This window comes from Miniopterus schreibersii (assembly GCF_964146895.1).
Source record: "Miniopterus schreibersii genome assembly, chromosome: 20".
Taxonomy (NCBI): Eukaryota; Metazoa; Chordata; class Mammalia; order Chiroptera; family Miniopteridae; genus Miniopterus; species Miniopterus schreibersii.
Genome location: NC_138122.1, coordinates 11,676,430 through 11,694,991, shown reverse-complemented (window position 1 = coordinate 11,694,991; position 18,562 = coordinate 11,676,430). Strand labels below are relative to the sequence as shown.

Here is an 18,562-nt window from a genome sequence, read left to right as displayed (position 1 = left end):
AGATTAACCAAGTTCTCTGCTATTGAGTTAAGGCCAACTTGATTTTACTCAAACGCGTATAATCCAGAAAGATGGCATAAATTTCCCTCAGGGGACAAGATGACAAGTCCCAAAGGCATTCAGGTTCATGACTAGCCCTGTCCTCGGCTGAGTGAATGGACAGGTGATACAGCGAGGAAAGGTGCCCGTGCTGTACTGCAGGAACAGCGTCCCAGAGGCTAGGGCGGCACGAGGAATGGCCCCTGCCCCACAGGCATGTCCTCATCCCTGGAGACTGCCCCATCCCATCCCATCCCATCCCATCCCACTCCAGCCTCTCCATTCCCAGACGCTGGAAAGCCAAGTGTTAAGAACTGACGGGGACAGAAGGGGCGAATTACTCTGAGCTATTCCTGCAGGACATTAGGCCTCCTTCCCGTCACTTGGTCCAAGCATCAAGGACTTGCAGGGACCCATGGCGTGGTGGCCAAGGGGATTTCCCAACAGTAAGGTGAGTCTGGATGGCTCCCAGAGACCACAGTGCTCATTTCCAGCAACCTGGCCCACCAGCACCCTGATAGTTTCATTTCCACACACTAAGGAAGAGCTGGCTGCATGAGTCAAAGGGATATTTAGTCAATGGGAGTTGCCTTCAATTTTAAAATTGAAGGAAGCTCTGCTCCTTGCCCTGGTGATATGCAGACCCAGTGACCAGTTTAGAAAGTATCTCCCTTACCCTCTGGTTTTAAAGGTTTGTGTTTTGTATCTCATAGTAGCTTGTAAGAGGGAAGAGAGAGGACAGGTATTGAGTGGCCCTCTAAAGGACCCTCCCGAGGAAAGTTTTCAACCTCTGGCTCCTGGCTTCATTCATGGTGATTTGTTTCCATCTGCTTTTAATGACCTTTCATTGTCAACTCATCTTTGGTTGCTCTTAATCTCTGAAAATTTTAGGAGATGCTTTTCTCTAGAGAGGATTTGCATTTTTAAAAATTTTATTTTTAAAAAGATTTTTAAATTGATTTTTAGAAAGAGGGGAAGGGAGAGGGAGATAAACATTGATGTGAGAGCAAAACATAGATTAGTTACCTCCTGCACGCCCCCCAACTGGGATTGAGCCCCCAATGCAGACAACACCCAACCAACTGAGCCACATGGGCCAGGGCTGAATTTTTATTTTAGAAGCCTGAGGTACTACCAGCTGGGGGCCCTTTCTAGGATACCAACTTAATACAGGAGTCTCAGGTTCAGATCCCCCACCTTGTCACTCATCCTAAGTCTAGTTTCCATTATAGGACTATATAAACGTTTGTCCCTGGGTGACCCACATTTTATGAGGACTAATAGTCTGGACTCACTTTACACTTCCAAGCTTTTATACATGCTGCTCTTTCTACCTTGAATATGTGTTTCTTCACCCTTTTCCTCCCTTTACCTGAGTAAGTAATTTTCCTAAGACTAAGTTCAGGCTCTGTCTCTTCCGAGAAGCTCTAATCTGGGTTAGCTAACACTCCTTTATGCTCTCAGGGCACCTGTATCTACCTCTATCATTGCATTTTCCACACTGTATCGTAACAACCTGCCTACCCATCTGTCTTCCTCCATGGGGCTTCTGGGTAGGAGTCATGGCCTAGTTATGCTGTTTCCCAGTGTCTATCACAGGGCCTGGTCCATGGTAGATTAACAAATGTTTTTGAATAAATGAAAGAATACCTGAATGGATGAATGGGTGAGTGAGCAATGATTCTGGAACGGGCAATTTGTGGTTTGCAAAGAGGGTGAAGGATGGTGAAGATGAGAAAAGGGAAGTGACTGGTGTTTTTAAGTTTGTTTTGTTCTCCTTAAGTGGAAGGAAGTGGTCATTTCATTTCATCAAAAGTTTATTGAGCATCCAGCATGTGCGAGGCACTCTGCTAGATGCTAGTAATACAAAGATGAAGATCCAAACAAAATAAAATAGAAACAAAACCCACTTCCTCACCCCCTACCCCCAACCCCCATCCCAGGCAAATTTGGCCGGGGAAGCAAGGCCTGGGGCTCAGGGATTCGGCAGCAGGGTATGGAGTATAGCAGGCTCTCATCTCATCCTACCCCAACCTTCATCCCTGCCTCTCAAGGGTGACAAACATTGACCCCTTCTCCAAGTTCTGTATCTCACACCTGCCTGAGCAACTTACCCTGCATGTATGATCTCTGGATGAGGCACCTGGGAAGGTTAGGGGAGTTCTGGATAGCTAAGGGGAGCTGCAAAAGCACACCTGCTCAAATGAGCTGGGAGAAGTGCACAGGCACAGGCTGCTGGGCCAGGCGTGCTGACAGGTGGAGATGGAGAGGCCAACTAGAGAATTTTTTACCCTTGGGACCGGGACAAAACTTGCCCCAGTGTGAAGGGTGGGGACAGGGGCCTTGGGAATTGCTATGTGTGATGGTGGAGAGTCAGAGCTGGAACTTAGGAGGTTGAGGACGGGCCAGGGATGCAAGGACCCCTAGAGGCATCAGAGAACAGAGGTCAGAAGACAAAAGATCTCCTCTTTTAGCTTTTTAATCGCTCTCTCTCCTCACACAGATTATTGTCTCTCCTACAAACTGTTCCATAGGTGGGAGCATGGGCATGGCCTGGTTACACAGTGGCCCTACCTCTCTGTATTCTGATGTTTGTGTGACTGGGGAGCCTGTCCTTCCCCTGTCTCTTGGGATCCGAGTCTCTGGGAGCAGTGCAGGTAGGAGGCGGAGGCCAAGGGTTGGATGTCTCCCTGACATGCTGGAGAGCCAGGAGCCTCCCCCTTCCTACACCATTTCTCTAGAAAGTCAAATCGTGTTCTCTCACAGCTGGGGGGAGCCCAGCAGCCTTTTGGGGATAGTGATTGTTTGAAAGGCTTGTTTTGTGAGGAAACCAAGTAGAAGGCACAGATGTGAGGGGTTAAAAACAGTTCTTCACTTGATCTAGCTTTCTGGACTAGGGGAGTGAGTGAGAACCCCCTCCTTTCTAGGAATAAAGACAGAAGGAACACTTAGCCTGCCAGGAGGGAGGCTTTGAGAGGCGGCCAAGCAGGGGGCCTGATTTCCTTGTTCTTGCTAGAGCCCACGTCAGGGGGCGCAGGAATGTGCTCGGGCTCCTCCCTCACCAACTGGTAGGTACCTAGATACCAGGCGCCCAGAGCAGGGTGCTACAAGGCACTGCCTTCACAATGAATTCCGGAAGCTCAGAACAGCGCCCTGTACTCAGAGCAACCGGCATCCGATTTCCCCTTAGTTTAGACAGTTGTGCGTTTGAAGCAAAAGGCCTCTGTAACCAGGGGCTAGCTGAGTAAGTGCCAGGAGTTCCTTCAGAGGGAAGGGAGGCGGGTGGGAAGGACGAGAGCTCCCTAGGAAAGGCGCGGGATAGTCACGGGAGTTAGGTTATTGATGTTAGTTTCCATAAGGCCCTTGGGGGACTGGGCCGGAAATTTAATAATCTAAATGGTCCTAAGGAGGTACAGCCCATATCCACCGAGAACACTGCCAGTGAACCTGAAGCAAACGCGACCCGGTTTCACCCCCAAGTCCCGGAGCCCCGCTGCGACTTCCATCTGCTGACGCTCATCCACGTCCTCAAGGCGAGACCCGTGCGCCCCGTGCGCCCCTGCGGGTACCTCCCCTCGCTCGGCTCTCTGGCCTCTCGAGGCGTCCCCACCTTCCCGGCCGCAGCGCGCGCGGGCGCCCCGGGGGGAAGGCGGGCCCCGGGGTGGCTCAGGCGCTGATCCCCACCGGGGAGGCCTCCTCCTGCTCGCGGACCAGGCGCGCGCCCGCAGTCCGAAGTGTGCGCAAGCGACCCGGCGAGCCGGGGGCCGGGGCCGGCGACGAGTGCGTCCGGCCCGGGGCGGGGGAGGGTGCGGGCGAGCGCGGGTACCGGCGGGCTGAGCGCACTGGTAGCCCCGGCGAGCGGCCGGGAACTGCCGGCGACAGGGAGTAGCCAGGCGGGCCGGGCTCCGTCGCGCTCCGGGGCTCCGGAGCAGGCTCCTCCTCAGGCTCCTGGGCGTCCTGCAAGGACACGCGCCTGGGTCAGCAGACAGCAGCCCGGTTTAGGGGAGCGACTGGTGTTGGAGGGGCGCCCGGAAAACCGAAGTGAAGGAGGTAGTTCCCTCGACACTTCCAGCTCTTGGAAGGTGTCAGAGGTGTGTTTGTCCCCAGTACACGACACTTAGCATGGTGCCTGGCAGATAATAAGGGCTCAGTAAACACTGAAATGCATTAAGCTGCGTGCTTTGTCTCGGTAACGTCCTCTTTCCACCTGTCTGGGACAGCCTGGTACAGCTGGTTGTGGAACAGGGGAAACCACCAGAGTTGGTGTCCAAAGGCGTGGGCTAAAAGCCACTTATTTCCTTGGTTGCTCCGGGGCGAGTCTCTTCCCCTTTTCTGGCGTTATCGTTCTAATCTATAAAGTGGGGATGGCACACACAGTTCAGGTTACTCTGCGTACTATACGGGGCATCAGTGCCTAGCACCAGGACTGGTGGGGGCTCACCGTGCTTGTAGGGCACCCAGCCCAGAGCTGCTCACCCTGTCCTTCAGAATATAGAGCGCCATGGGGCTCTTCCGCTCCTGCTCTCCGCTTCCCGGGAGGGTGTCTGCTGCACAAGGCAAAGAGCGGAGTGGCTGGCCCAGCTACAGAACCCTTCCCTCCAGCCAGCACCTACATCCTGCTCCCCCAGTGGCCAGTCAAGACCCCGCCACAACCTCCACCAAAGGGTCAGCAACACATGGAGTCCTACCTTGGCTGCACCTCTCCCTGCTCTGCAGTCTTCGTGCAGTTGGTGGAGGCAGGGGCCCTGCAGAGCTGGCTTCCTTGTGGCCCAGTTCTGCCTTTTCCCAGCAGCCCACTGATCTGAGTGAGGATGGGTTGGGTGAGTGGGCCGCTGGGAGCTCACCTTCTGGTTTCAGGCTGTCATCATGCTGATCCATATATTCCAGGGAGTTTTGCTTCTCCAGTTTCTTCTTTCTGCAAATCAACCCGACACCCCATGAATAGAGTTACTAAGTGTGAGCAGGAGGGGATCTGGGGTTGGGGACAAGGGGGAATTGGTGGCTGTAAAAGAGGCCTTATCACAGGAGGATGGGCAGAATGAATACATCTAAGTTTGCACTGAGTCTGTCAGCATCGTGATTGTGGGCAAGTCATTTAACCAATTTGAGTCTCAGTGTCCTTATCTGTAAACAGCAGGAAATCATACTTAGAAGGTAGTGCACTAACCACAACCTCAGTGCCTAACCCATGAAAGGTGCCCTGCAAGGGAAACCATTATTAACAGTGCTGGGTCACTGGGGTTGCGCGCGCAGGAAGTGGTTCCGTACACAGTACACACAGTGGGGAGATGGATCTCCTGGGAAGACACGCAGTGCCCTGGGGGGAAAGGCATTTAAAGAGACTTAGAAGAGAAGAGAGCTTGCGGTTGTGGACTGAAGGATTAGAGTGCTGAGGGTGTGGAACTTGAGGAGTTACCTAGACTTTTTGGAGGGTTTCCAACAGGCACAGACTGTCACCAAGGTCACAAGGAGGAAGATTCCTCCTGTGGACAAGATGATGTACAGGGAGCTTCTTCCTAGGGAGAGAGGGAGGCAGAGATGTGAGAGGGAGGCCGGTGTGGTGAGGAGAGCTTCTCACAGTGGGCGGAAGAGAAAGGGAGTCCGGGGCCGTATGGCTGGCTCACTGCAGAGCTTGCCCAGAGCCCACTTCCCACCTGCTACTGTCTTCCAGGGAGAGCTGGCTCGTCTCTGCCTCTCTCCCTCTGCCTTGGCGTCTGTGGCCCCTAGTGGGTTTTGAGTCCTACAGGGAGGGCAGGCAGGGAGACTCACGGTACACGGTGACCTTGATGGGCAGGCTGCGGCCCTGGCTGATGGGGTTCTCCACCACACAACTGTACAGGTCGTCGTCCTCCATGAGCACGCGGGTGATGGTGAGCACCTTTTGGTTGGAGGACAGGAGCATTCGGGAGTCATTGAGGAGGGGCTTGCCATCCTTCAGCCAGGTGTAGCTGGGCTTGGTGCCATTCTCATGGGAGCAGTTCAGGGTGAAGGCTTCACTGAGCTCCAGCACAGTGGTCGAAGCCACTAACACCTGTGGCCTCGAAATGGGCACTGAGCCCAAGGAGGGGAGGCTGTGAGCGATGGGCCAAAGAGCTTCTCCCTCCCCCTTCTTAAATTCTGCCTTCAACACAGCACAACTCAGTTTGTGATCTGAGAGGGCCTTCAGAAATCATTAGTGGAATTCTTTACCACCATCCATCCATCCATCCATTGATTCACTCATTCATTTACCAGCTATTCACTGAGTACCTACTAACCACAGAGGTACAATGCTGGACAAGACAGCCATGGTCCTCACCCTCATGGACCTTCCCTTTTTCCCAAATACCTTCCTAAGATGTCTTAAACTGACTCAGTGTGGAACAACTAAGTCCAACTATCTGGGTTCAAATATTGGCACTATCACTTACTAGCTGCATGACTTAGGCAAGTTACTCAACTTTTGTGCCTCAGTTTCCTCTTTTGCACATGGGAATAATGATATTAACTATCCTTAGATTACTAGAAGCATTAAATGAGTCAATATATGCAAAGCACTTAAAATAGTTTCTGGCATATAGTGGACACTTTATGTGTTTACTGCAGCCTATCTGCTAACTGCTAACGTCCAACTGGCTCACTCTCAACTCCCAAGTGGCTTTTGTGCTGGTTTTCCCAGACCCTGCCCCAGTCTCAGTCCCAGTCCCAGCTCCTTCCCTGCTGGAGCACTTTACCATCTACTGTGAGGTTGATGGTCTTCTCCCCGGTGAAGGTGTCATCAGTGATGGAGATCTCGACCTCATAGGTGCCCTCATCGCTGAGCTGCAGGTCACTGAGGAGCAGGGAGCCATTTTCAAAGAGGCGGATGCGGTCTCGATAGTCCGGCCGCAGGGTGCCAATGATCTCTGTGCCAATGGACTGCACCACCGTCACTGGCTTGTCCCGCTTTAGCTGCCACTTCACCACAGGCTTGTCGCTGCTGGTGCTGCTGTACTGCACGGAAAGCAGTGCTGACTTCCCCACCGTGCCATGGATCAGGCGCACCTGGCTGGTGATGTTCACCCCCTGCAGGGGCTCTATGAACAGAGGCCCGTGGAGAGAGGGCGGCATCAGGCCCTTGGCTCCTTACTCTACTCCCACCTTTAAGTCCTCTGATCTTTTTCTGCCTCCCATTCTGGGCCCTTCATGCCTGTCAGTCCTTCCTTCTTACCCCCTGGTGTCATCTCTTTCCCCCTTGTAGCTCTGGGCCCCTCTGCTCCTCCGTATCCCTCACACCCATCCCATTGCCCTTACCTTCTTCTGTCTGGCCCTCTGCCTCTGGCAGTTTTCCTCATCAGGAAGATTCCAGCTCACTCACACCCTGTGTGCTTCACTTATAAAAATATTTACTGAGCACTTACCATGTGCCAGGCACTGTTCTGTATCCTTGGGATATATCAATAAGCAAAACAGACAAACATCTTTTATCCCCTGTAGCTTATAAGCCATTAGACCTTAGGGTAAATTTTTCAGATTTTCTTCTTGATTGAGAATTGGGGGAGTGAGGTGGGGTTGGGTGACGGAGAAAGCATGGGACATAGATTCACAAAGAAATGAGTATGTTACGTGACAGTGCCACTAAAGGGGAAGTTTAGGACCCTGAAGACAACTGGGCCACCCTCATTAGACCACGAGCCTCTCCTATCCTTGCCCCAGATGCATGTAGCATCTCACTAGGCCTGCCCAACTGGGTAGATGGTTTTGGAAATTCACCCAAACTCCAGCCCAATTACAATCTCCTTTAGAAGAGGGATTTAGGATGAGTGAAACAAAAAGTTTGGGAGCAGAAGGCCTAGAAAGATTGGGCTCCACCCACTGGGTGGACCTGGGCAAGTCATCTTTCCAGGCCCCACTCTTCTATGTAGAAAATGAGCATAATAACGATAAGGAGCGACCGCTGCGTCAAGTTCACTGCGGGAAGCACAACATGTGCGTCAGTTACTGCTGCGTAGTGGAGAGAACACAGGGTGAGCATCAGAGACGTGGGCCCCATTGTTGACCTAGGAGAAGTCACTTGTGTGTTCAGGGCTCAGGTTTTCCATAGGTCAAATGAGTGGTAATCTGGATGGTTTCGTTGGTTTGTCTCAGCCTTGTAATTCTGGGACTTTACCACCTTGGCCAATGGCTGCCCCATCCAGAGACACATCTCACATTTCAGGGATCTCTTAGGCACTTGGGGGCCTGAACAGACGCTGTTCGTTGGTGTCGCCTGGCTTTGTAGAGCAGTACCAACACGAGGAAGAGTCTTCTGAGAGGATGTCAGTTGGGGACAGGGCTGGATTTAGCTGAATAGACACATATATGTCAGGTTCTCAGTCCCTGTTTGTCCCCAACTGCTTCTGTTAACTGTCATTACCTCCAAAGTTCCCTCTTTCTTTCTCGCCCCTACTTCCCACTCTGCTGCTGCTGTTTAGATTTGGGGCAGCTGAGCTATATCTTTCCAGTCCTTATTTCTCTTCTTGTGCCTAGAAGACCCAGGCCAAACTAGGAAGCAATGAAACTGAAAGGTTAGCTGTGGAGCTCAAAACAAATTTAATTTAATTTAATAAATATAGTAAATCCATTTTTAGAGCAAGTGCTTGGTTAAGAAGTGAACTCATCATTTTTTGGAAGTGGTCAAGAAAAGGCTAATTGACTATTCTTGTGCCTCAGTTTCCTCCTCTGTACACCCTCCCCTACCCCATACCAGGTCCTACTGGTCCTTTGTATGTCTTTCCCCCTCAAGTCTGCTTTCTGCCAATTTAAACTTGATTTTTCAGGATAAAAACACTGGAGAAGCTACAGCATATGGGTTGCCCTAGGTCTTACCCTCCTCTGGGTGGGAGCCTTCCTCCTGCCATGACTCACAGGGGTATGCATGGCTGTTCATAAATGAATGGAGCAGTCTTTCTCAGAGGCTGACAAAGAAAGCATTTGCTGAGCAAACACTGTTTCCCAAAATTCCTGCCAAAACTGGAGTCTGTATTAAGTTCAGGGTTCCACAACTTTCAAGGGACACAGAGAACTGGGACAGATGCCAAAGCAGGACATAGAAGTGAGGAAGTGGCTGACAACTGTGGTCCACAGTAGGAATAAAAGGGACTAGGACTAGTCACCCTTGAGAAGTGATTAACTTAATTATTGTCCTCTAGTCTCTGAGGCATCATTATGTAGAAATTTCTGTTCCCACCCGAGGCTGAACAAAAGGCAACCGACGCTGCAGCAAGATATACCGATCAACTTAAACACTGCCATACTGGGCCAGGTAAGTGGCCCTCGAGTAGGATTTTCACCTGCTGTGACACCAAACAATGTCAAGCTTCGAAGTATAGAGGCAAGGGCGGGGATAAAGGAGGGCGATTTGGAGGTTACCAAACCTCTCCCAACTGGGGGGAGACAGGCGAAAAGATGAGAAGAGAGAGAAAACGAGAGGCACGGATGGAGCAAAAATCACTGTGAAAATAAAAAACAAAGCCACAGGGAGGCCAAGAACAGGGATCAATCAGAAAGAAAAAACCACAGGCATGAAAAGACATAAGGAAACAATCGTAGGACAAGAAACGGCCAGGCAATTCCAGGGTATCCAGTAGCTCCAGCAAGCAGAGAGACAAGTGGCTGAGAAGGTGGCAGATGCCAGGAGGAGGAGGGTCCCGCATCTGAAGTGGGCAACGGAGGAGGCGCAGGTGGTGGAACAACGCCTGCGAGGGCTGAGCTGAGAGCGAGAGCAGGGCTGGAACTCCAGAGCAGGCAGCGGGGCCTTCCTGCTCCCTGAGATCTGAAGCCATGCTGTGTCCCTGTGCATGCATGGACTTGCTTTGTAAGAACAGAAACTGTCAATAAAATGACTATGGGCAAAAAAAATAATAATGTATCTGCCAATAGCCCTGGGTTCCTTTAAAGACACCATCATTTACTCATTTTTATGTGCTCCTTTTTGCTTGGCAAAGGTTTCCCTTTACTAGTATTTGCCTTAAATTTACCTCTTAAAAGTGTCAGACACGATGCCAAACATGTATTGTAGGATTTGGTCTATACACACCCAATCCACAATCTCGTAACACCATAGACTGCAGTTTTTTGTTTGTAAGGACCTGTCCCCACAAGGAAGTCCTTTGATCCCTTTGGCCATCAAGATACCCTTCTCTGGGCTTTCTCCCCTCTATTATTTCTTTTTTGTTGTGTGACAACCAGAACTGCATTCAGTAACCCAAGGGCACACATGGTTTTCTAAAAGGAAAAAAATATTGCATTCTGATTTTGGTTTTTAATAGCCTTCCTAATGAGTGATGCTCCGAGAAAACAGCCCACTCCTTGGCCCCTGCTGTGTAGGGGCATCACTAAGGGTGAACATGTTGGGGTTCTGTATTGTGTTTTTATATTATTATCCTGTTGAGACCTACAGGGGCCTACAAGAGTGTGAAATTATTCTAAGTGTCAATCACTCAGGAATGTAGAAGAAAACCAAAGAACAGAAATTGTAAATAGATCAATGGGATAGAACAGAGTCAAAACAGACTTGTGTATGATTGCTTAACTTACGACAAAGGTGGTGTTGCCATGCAGTGGAGAAAGGATAAATAGTGCTGGGCCATGTAGGAAAAATATAAATCTTGACCCTTACTTCATACCTTACACAAATATCGATTCTGGATGGACTGTAGATCTACATGTGAAAAGTAAAACAATAATGTTTTAAAAAGAAAACACAGGGGGAATATCTCCATGACTTGAGGACAAACAGATTTTTTAGGTAGAACATAAAAGTGTGGTAACCATAAAAGAAGAAAATGATACATTGGTCACAATAAAATTAAGAGCTTCTGTTCATCAAAAGACACCATAAAGACAGTGAAAAGGCAAGCTGTAGAGCAGGAGCTATTGGTCATCCATATCCTATAAAGGACTCATGCCTAAAATACATTTTTAAAACTTCTACAAATCTATAATTTTTAAAAATCCAGAAAACTCAATAGAAAATGTGCAAAAGACTTGGAATCAGTACTTCACAAAAAGGATATCCAAATAGCTAATAAAGATTTGGAAAAGATACAACTCCATTAATAACCATGGAAATGCCATTTTAAACCATCATTTGATACCACCTCAAACTCACCAGGATGGTTAAAATGAGAAAGAAAGAATTGATGAAGATGTAGGGCATCTGGACTCTCACAAAAGGCAGGTGGGAACGTAGATGGATACAACCACTTTCCAAAGCTGTTTGGCCCTATCCACTAAACCTTAACACATGCATATAACTCAGCAATTCTACTTCTAGGTATAGCCTCCAAAGAAATGTGTATCTCTGTTCACCAAAAGATACACACTAGGGTGTTTTAACAACTCTATTCATAAAGCCCCAAACAGGAAACAACATGGATGAATCTTACAAATTTGGTGTTCAGGGAAAGAAACCAGATAAAAATAATGCACACATATGATCCCATTTATAAAAAATTCAAAGACATGCAAAATTAATCTGTATTGGAAGTTAGGATACCACTGTAACCCTGGGGGGAGGGCAGTGGTAACTGAAATTGCATGAGGGTTCTTCTGAGGTGCTGAAGTGTTCTACTACTTGATCTTGGGCACTGATTACATGAGTTTGTTCACTTTTTAAAGGCTCATTAAGCTATATCCTTATGCTAAAGAAAAAACACAAAAAAACACAGTACTTATAATGTTAAGGTGATCTTAGGGCTGAAAGGATGGAACCCAGGCAAGGGACTTCTTATTGGGCCCTTAGAGGATGGGACAGTTATAAAATCCCAGAGTAAAATCTTGCAAATTGGACTATCTAGATTTACGGCATGCTGTGTTTATGTTTGTAAAATAGTGTCCCGGCCTCTAGAAAAGCCTCAATGGGATTTTTTCCCCTCTACACATCTTGGGGTTACTCACTGTTCCATTTCCAGCCCATTCTCTCATCCTGGGTGCTATTACCCATTCTTGTTGTTTTAAATCTTACCTATGGGCTGACAGCTTCCAAATACCTCCCATCAGCCCTGTCCTCCCTGCCCCCCCTTTAGGCTATGCAACACCTTCCCACAGATGTGTCATAGGCATTTCAACCTTAACATAGACAATAGTAATGACCATGTCCCTGACCTTATCCCATTTTTTGTTTAAGGTTTCACACAGAAGCCTTACCTCCCTCTTTGGACCCTCCCACTTCTTTTCAATTACTAGGTCCTGCCTTTCCCTCCAAAGTATTATCTCAACGTGCCTCATTCCCTCTACCTTTATTCTGATTCCAGCCCACGTTATTTCTCTCCTGAATTACTGCAACAGCCTTGTTATAGGTTGAATTGTGTCCCCTAAAATTCATACGTTGAAGTCCTAACTCCCAGTACCTCTGAATGTGACCTTATTTGGCAATGAGGTTATTGCAGAGGTAATAAACTAAGATGAGGTCATACTAGAGGAAGGTGGGCCCCTAATCCAATATGACTCACGTCCTTATAAAAAGGGGAAATTTGCCCGGCTGGTGTGGATCAGCAGTTGAGTATCAACCTATGATCCAGGAGATCGTGGTATGATTTCCAGTCAGGGCACATGCCTGGGTTGCAGGCTCGATCCCCAATGGGGGGCGTGCAAAAGGCAGCTTGATCAGTGACTCTCTCATCATTGATGTTTCTCTCCCTCTCCCTTCCTCTATCTGAAATCAATAAAAATATATTTTTTAAAAATGGAAAATGTGGACACAGACACAAGCACAGGGAGATCGTCACGTGAAGACTGAAGTTATGCTGCCACAAGCCAAGAAACTACTAGAAGCAGAGAGGCCTAGAACAGATCCTTTCCTAACACTGTTAGCTATACCTTTCTGACACCTTGATCTCAGACTATTAGCCTCCAACACTGTGAGATGGTAAATTTCTGTTGTCTAGACCACCCAGTTTGTGGCTCTTTGTTGTAGTAGTCCTAGGAAATGAACACAGGTTTCCTTTCCTCTCCTTTGCCTCCGGTTTCCATTCTAATGCCTTGCTGCAGAGTGAGCTATCCCAAACACACGTCTTGGACCTGCCAAGCCCTAGATTAAAATCTTCCAGTGCCCTCCCCACTCCATTGTTTACAGACTATATTCTAGTTTACTTAGTGTAGTTCACAAGGCTCTTGCCTAACTTAGTTCACACTTTCCTCACCAGCAGTGGAAATTGGCTGGGCTATTTCCTAAACTCAGGATGCCGTTTCAAGCTGTTGAGCTTTGCCCATTTTCCCAACTCTAATGTCCACTTGCACACCATCTATTTTTCTGATCCTTTAAAATTCAGTGCAGACATTCCCAGATGACCTCCCCTGATATTCCCCCAACCCCACCCTGCACCACCAGCACCCGTTTCCTGCTGGGTAGATGACTTCTCTCTGATCCTGGGCATCCTCTGCATGTCTGACTCATAATAGCTTCTGTGTTTAATTTAAATGATCTCTGCATCTGTTTGCCCAACTAAAGTGTATATTCCTAGGCTCTCTGGAAGACTCTGTGTGTGTGTGTGTGTGTGTGTGTGTGTGTGTGTGTGTACATAAACAAATAAACTTAAAATAAGATCAATTCTCCAAATAGTTGGTAGGGAGTGGTACAAGAGGCAGGTGTCTATGGTGTAGGGTGAGTTGTGGGTAGGTTGGTGTTACTCTCCAAAACAGGAGGTTCATTATCTCCAAAGCTTCTTACATATCTTGCTGTTTTACACTCAGAGAAGCCAGGGGGCTGGGGAAGAAAAAAACCAAGATTCCCCCACCCCTCCAAGCCCCATCATAATCCTTGCAAAGAATGCCGAACTGGCCGTACCAACAAGACATCCTATAAGAAATAGCTCATTGCCTTTCATCTAATGTCCTGAATGCCGTGGGAGCTCCAAAGTCATGCAGCCTTTTGGGGGAGGGGGCAGGGGCCAGGCAGCGGGCAAGAGAATGAAGAAATACATTCAACACTAATGCCTGAATTCACTGAGATGCTTCCCACGCAGCTGAGCTCTCTCCCCTCCTCCCGCCCTAAAGGCATTCTGGCCCTGCACTCTCCCCTCCCTCACCTTTGATAGCCCCCGTCCTTTCTCCAAACCCTTTCTTACCCTTCTGGTCTCCTACCTGTCTGGATCAGAAGAAAGTAGACAAAAGGAGTGAGGTGTAGGGCACTGAAGGCTCTGGACAGGGCTCCCCTTTCTCTCTTCATTTTGGGTGGCGTTCTCCAGCTCTGGTGCAGACAATTAGCATGATTTCTTCACTCTGGGCACGTCTCTTTGTACCACTCGGAGTTTCTCTGCCCCAGCACAACCCTGCCAACTTCCCTCTGAATACACAGAGCTCTGTGTGTTGCTGGTCTTGTTCTTTCTTCTCTTTGAGACCTGGCATTTTCTAGTTTCAAAGCCCTACGTCCCCAGTTCAGAAGGGGGTACTTGCTTAGGAGATAATCTCCAGTGGGGGTGCCAACCTGATGGGTCCCAGAACCCCATCAGTTCTTCTGTCTGTGCTGAGCCCCACTACCAGGGGCAGATGAGGACTTGGGCTCAATAGGGACTGGGCTGGGAAACACACTAAACTGGACCTTGTGTCCCAACCCATCCTGTCTCCACCTCACACTCCTTGTTCCTGAGAAGGAGGGTGTATGCCAGGGATAGACCTCCAATATGTTTTGAAGAGGGAGGGATAAATGCTTTTAAAAGGCCGGAGAATGGGAGACTCCAGAGAATGCAGAGGAAAATAAATGTTAATCCATCAAGAAGTTCAGTTTGGCCAATTACTTTCACACGCTCTTGGGGAGGTTCAGTCTCTGCTTGGACAACTCTGGCAATTGTTCAATCAGTTGTTCCAGTTTCCTCCCCTGACCCAGCTCCTCTCTGAGGGTGGGGGTGAGTATAGGTGATGTGGCTTCGGTAACCTTGTGGCAACAGGAGGAGACAATATGCATGGACCTATGTGGCCTTCCATGTGTTTCATTCTTTTCCTATGGGTACATCTGTCCCATATAATTGTTGATGATGTGGGCTGCGTGGGTTTGTGTTTTTTTTTTGACATCCTGATTATAAACATTTCTTAACTTCAAAGGTATATTTATACTTGTCAGTCTGCCTGTCTGACTTTTGAATCAGAAAATGTGGCTCCTGCAGCCATCTCCTCATTAGCCCGGGAAATGCTCTGGGGCAGAAGCTGTAACTTTTCACTCTCTGGGGTCTCCTCACAGGGTCTAATTTTGAACTTTGCATAATGTGGCTGCTAAAACAATGGTGTAGACAGACTGCTTGACTGACTGCAGTAGCGGCCTTGCTTAGACAAGGCCCATCCCCCTTCCTCCTCTGAGCATTTCCACAGATGCATTTTGAGGGCACTGTCTTCTTCTGAGCAGCGCAGGCCAGTCCTCTTGGCCCTTCTGCTGCACAGTTGCTTCAGGCGGCTCCTCATTTGGCACCTCCTCTGGGGCTCTCGGATCCTGGCTCCTCATTGCTGCACCAATGGCAGCCCTGGCCTGCTGAATCCAGACCTCTGTGCTGAGCATGCAGACATGCTCCTGAAGCTCAGAATGGACCCCGGCCCCAACACACACACACACACACGAATATGTAAATAACTACCAATTTTATTTTAGTTTTTTCCATTTATCTCCCTATACTCTCTTCCACCGCCCTCCCCCATCTCCCCCACAATCACCACACTGTTGCCAATGTCCATGAGTTCTTTCTTTCTTTTTTTCTTTTTTGCTCAATCCCTCTCCTTCCTCCTACAACCTCCCTGCCACACACACATCTGAGTTGTTTGCCTGCTCTCTGTCTGAGTATGTCTCTATTTTGCTTGTTAGTTCAGTAGATTCCACATGAGTAAAATTATATGGTGCTTGTCTTTCTCTGACTTGCTTATTTCACTTAGCATAATGCTCTCCAGGTACATCCATGCTGTCCCAAAGGGGAAAATTTTCTTCCTTTTTACAGCTGAGTAGTATTCTACTGTGTAAATGTACCATAGCTGTTTTATCCACTCATCTACTGATAGGCACTTGGGCTGCTTCCAGATCTTGGCTATTGTAAGTAATGCTGCTATGAACATAGGGGTGCACATATTCTTTTGAGTTAGCGTTTCAGGTTCTTCAGATAAATTCTCAGAAGTGAAATTGCTGGGCCATAAGGCAGTTCCAGTTTTAATTGTCCACAGTGGCTGCACCAATCTGCATTCCCACCAACAGTGCACGGGTTCCCTTTTCTCCACATCCTCTACCGTTAGATTTCAGGATGTCCCCACCCACTTGGCCTGTTCCTTTGTTTCTAGGATCCAGGAAGAATGTTCTGGCGCTGACATTACTACTAGAGAGGTTTTGGCCTTCCTAATACCATAACATCAGTGGTGATTTTTATATTTAGCATTCTCCCCTCCCCAACCTTTTCTTCATTCACTTCCTGTTATTGAGTCATGTCTGTTCCTCCTCCACTACATTGTAAATAATTTTTTGTAGCAGAATGAAAAAAATCTTCAAAAACTGACACCTAAATTCCTTTTACAGAGGGAACTGTCTTTAGCAAGAAAAATATTTAGATATGCCACATGGAGTGGAAGGTAAAACCTTAAGCACAAATAGTCAAGGAACAAAAGATAAATCCCTGTGCATTTGAAATAAACAGGAACTTGGGGATGGGGAAAGAATAGGGGAGAGAAATGAAGAAGGGGTGAGGGGATGAGAGAGCAACATGATGGGGAGCTGAAGAAAACTTAAAAAGCTTGCATCACTACACTGTACAACCCTTCCTCCTCTGTCTTCTGCAAAACTTTCAGAAAAGTTTACTCCACACAAATGCAGTATGTGTGTTTGCTTCTAGCTGATAGAATATAGCTAAGGTGATAGGATAGCCACTCCCTTGATTAGATTACACTACGTAAGACCAAGACTTAGCAGACCAGAGAGAGATCTTCCAGTTGATAAAATAACTGCAAGCTGTGAAAGGGCCCCAAGCAACTGCTGTTATACCTCTAGCTGCTGAGAGCAACCCTTGACCAACAGCTGGCAGGATAATAGGGACCTCAGTCCTACAATCACTAGAAACTGAATTCTAACAACCAGATGATCTTGGAAGAGGATCTCCAGCTCCAGAAAGGATGCCCACCAGCTGACCTTAATTGAAGTCTGGTGATACCTTGAGCAGAAGACCCACTAAGCTGTGCCTGTACTCCGGACCCACAGAAACTTCAAGACAATAAATTTATGTTATTTCAAGATGTAAACTCATGGCAATTTGTTACACAGCGTAGAAAACTAATACAGGAGAAAGAGAAAGAGAGAGAGGAGAGAGAGAGAGAACATACGGAGAAAGCAAGAGTTAGGAGTCAAGAGATTGTCCTGAGAACCTAGGACTTTGGAAATTTGGAGAAATATTGGTATCTTAGTTTGGGTTCCCCCAGAGGCAGATTGAGACAAAAAGTTAATTTATTCAAAGGGTGATCCTAATAAAATCAAGTAGTATATTGGGGAAATGAGACATGGAAGGGAAGGAAGCCAATAAAGACTACATATCAATCAAATTACTATCATGGGCAGCTATAGCTTAATCTTTTTAGGGAACTCTGGGAGATAATGAAGAATATGCCTCAGAGTTATCCCATCTAAGGGGATAGGTAGTTAAGATATTTAACCACCATCTACTATCAGATGTAGGTTGAGGGCTGCTTCTGAGGGGTGAGGGAAGGCTCATTCCTCAGACTGCTGGCTAACTCTCACGTGGAGGCATCTTGTCCAGACCTTCCCTCCTCTAACTTCTGTGTGTGTGTAAGCAACTCCTCACTTTACTCTGTCAGGCACTTTGTATCTACTTGTTCACTTAGTTCTCCCAATACTCCTTTTAGGTAGAGATTATATCACCATTTTACACATGGGAAAACCTGAAATTTCAAGAATTTAGCCACCTGCAAAGGTCATTTAGATACTAAGTGGCAAAACCCAGTTTGATCACCAACAGAACTTGGGTTTTTGACTGCTTCCCTAACCCCTCAGTGGGCAAGTCCCCTCCTGTGTGTGTGTGTCTTGAGCCTGGTCTAACCTTTAACCCCCAGCACTTATTCTCTAAGCTACATGATGGAAGGTGGCCCCTACTACTGCTGAAGTTATTTTTGATTCTTTGCTCCATAAACCTATATGTGCATGGTACCAGAGTTGTCCCTACCATTAGTTCCATTGGCCAGGTTGGAGAGGGAGGATCCAGGAGACCAGTGCCAACCAGAGAGTTTGTAGAGCTGTGGTATTGCCTGGGAAACAAGGAGTGTGTGAGGCTTTGTGCTGAGGAGGCAGGGTCTCGCTGTTCCAGCAGCCACCGAAAAAGAGAGATTAGCTAGCTCTCTTTGAAACAAAACAAGCTTTTTGTGGGCCTGGTCAGTAAGGAATAGCCCTCTTCAAGGGCTTTTTTTCCCCTTTTTCTTTTTGAATGTTCTCCTAGGTAGCCCTACTCTGGCTCGCTGCTGAGAAACATCAAATAGAAAGTGGAGATAGAGTTAAAGGCCCCTCCTGCCTTCCTGTGGCCTCATCATGAACGATGGTTTTGCTGCCTGCAGATTT

General features: G+C 47.9%; 2 protein-coding genes across 2 annotated transcripts; one reads left to right on the top strand and one right to left on the bottom strand.

Moving 5' to 3' along the window:
• Positions 1–1,841: 1,841 nt before the first annotated feature.
• Positions 1,842–15,478, bottom strand: HEPACAM (hepatic and glial cell adhesion molecule). The gene is made up of 7 exons (XM_081123051.1): positions 14,122–15,478; positions 6,753–7,094; positions 5,809–6,090; positions 5,456–5,555; positions 4,728–4,954; positions 4,516–4,586; positions 1,842–3,996 (listed from the first exon to the last, which is right to left on the bottom strand). The coding sequence occupies exons 1-7, from the start codon at positions 14,204–14,206 to the stop codon at positions 3,706–3,708; spliced, it is 1,398 nt and encodes a 465-aa protein (XP_080979177.1). The 5' UTR covers positions 14,207–15,478; the 3' UTR covers positions 1,842–3,705.
• Positions 2,395–2,628, top strand: HEPN1 (hepatocellular carcinoma, down-regulated 1; the record flags this gene model as incomplete). The annotated part of the gene is given in 3 exon segments (XM_081123052.1): positions 2,395–2,445; positions 2,448–2,470; positions 2,472–2,628. Coding segments are annotated over 3 exon segments (231 nt in total).
• Positions 15,479–18,562: the final 3,084 nt, after the last annotated feature.

Excerpts from the sequence above, each read along its gene's own strand:
- HEPACAM (XM_081123051.1), bottom strand. The coding sequence starts at position 14,206 with ATGAAGAGAGAAAGGGGAGCCCTGTCCAGAGCCTTCAGTGCCCTACAC. Across the intron at positions 6,091-6,752 it reads CATCAACCTCACAGTAGATG|TGCCCATTTCGAGGCCACAG; the intron begins GTAAAGTGCTCC and ends CCTTGGGCTCAG. Across the intron at positions 4,587-4,727 it reads CAGGGAGAGGTGCAGCCAAG|CAGACACCCTCCCGGGAAGC; the intron begins GTAGGACTCCAT and ends TGCCTTGTGCAG.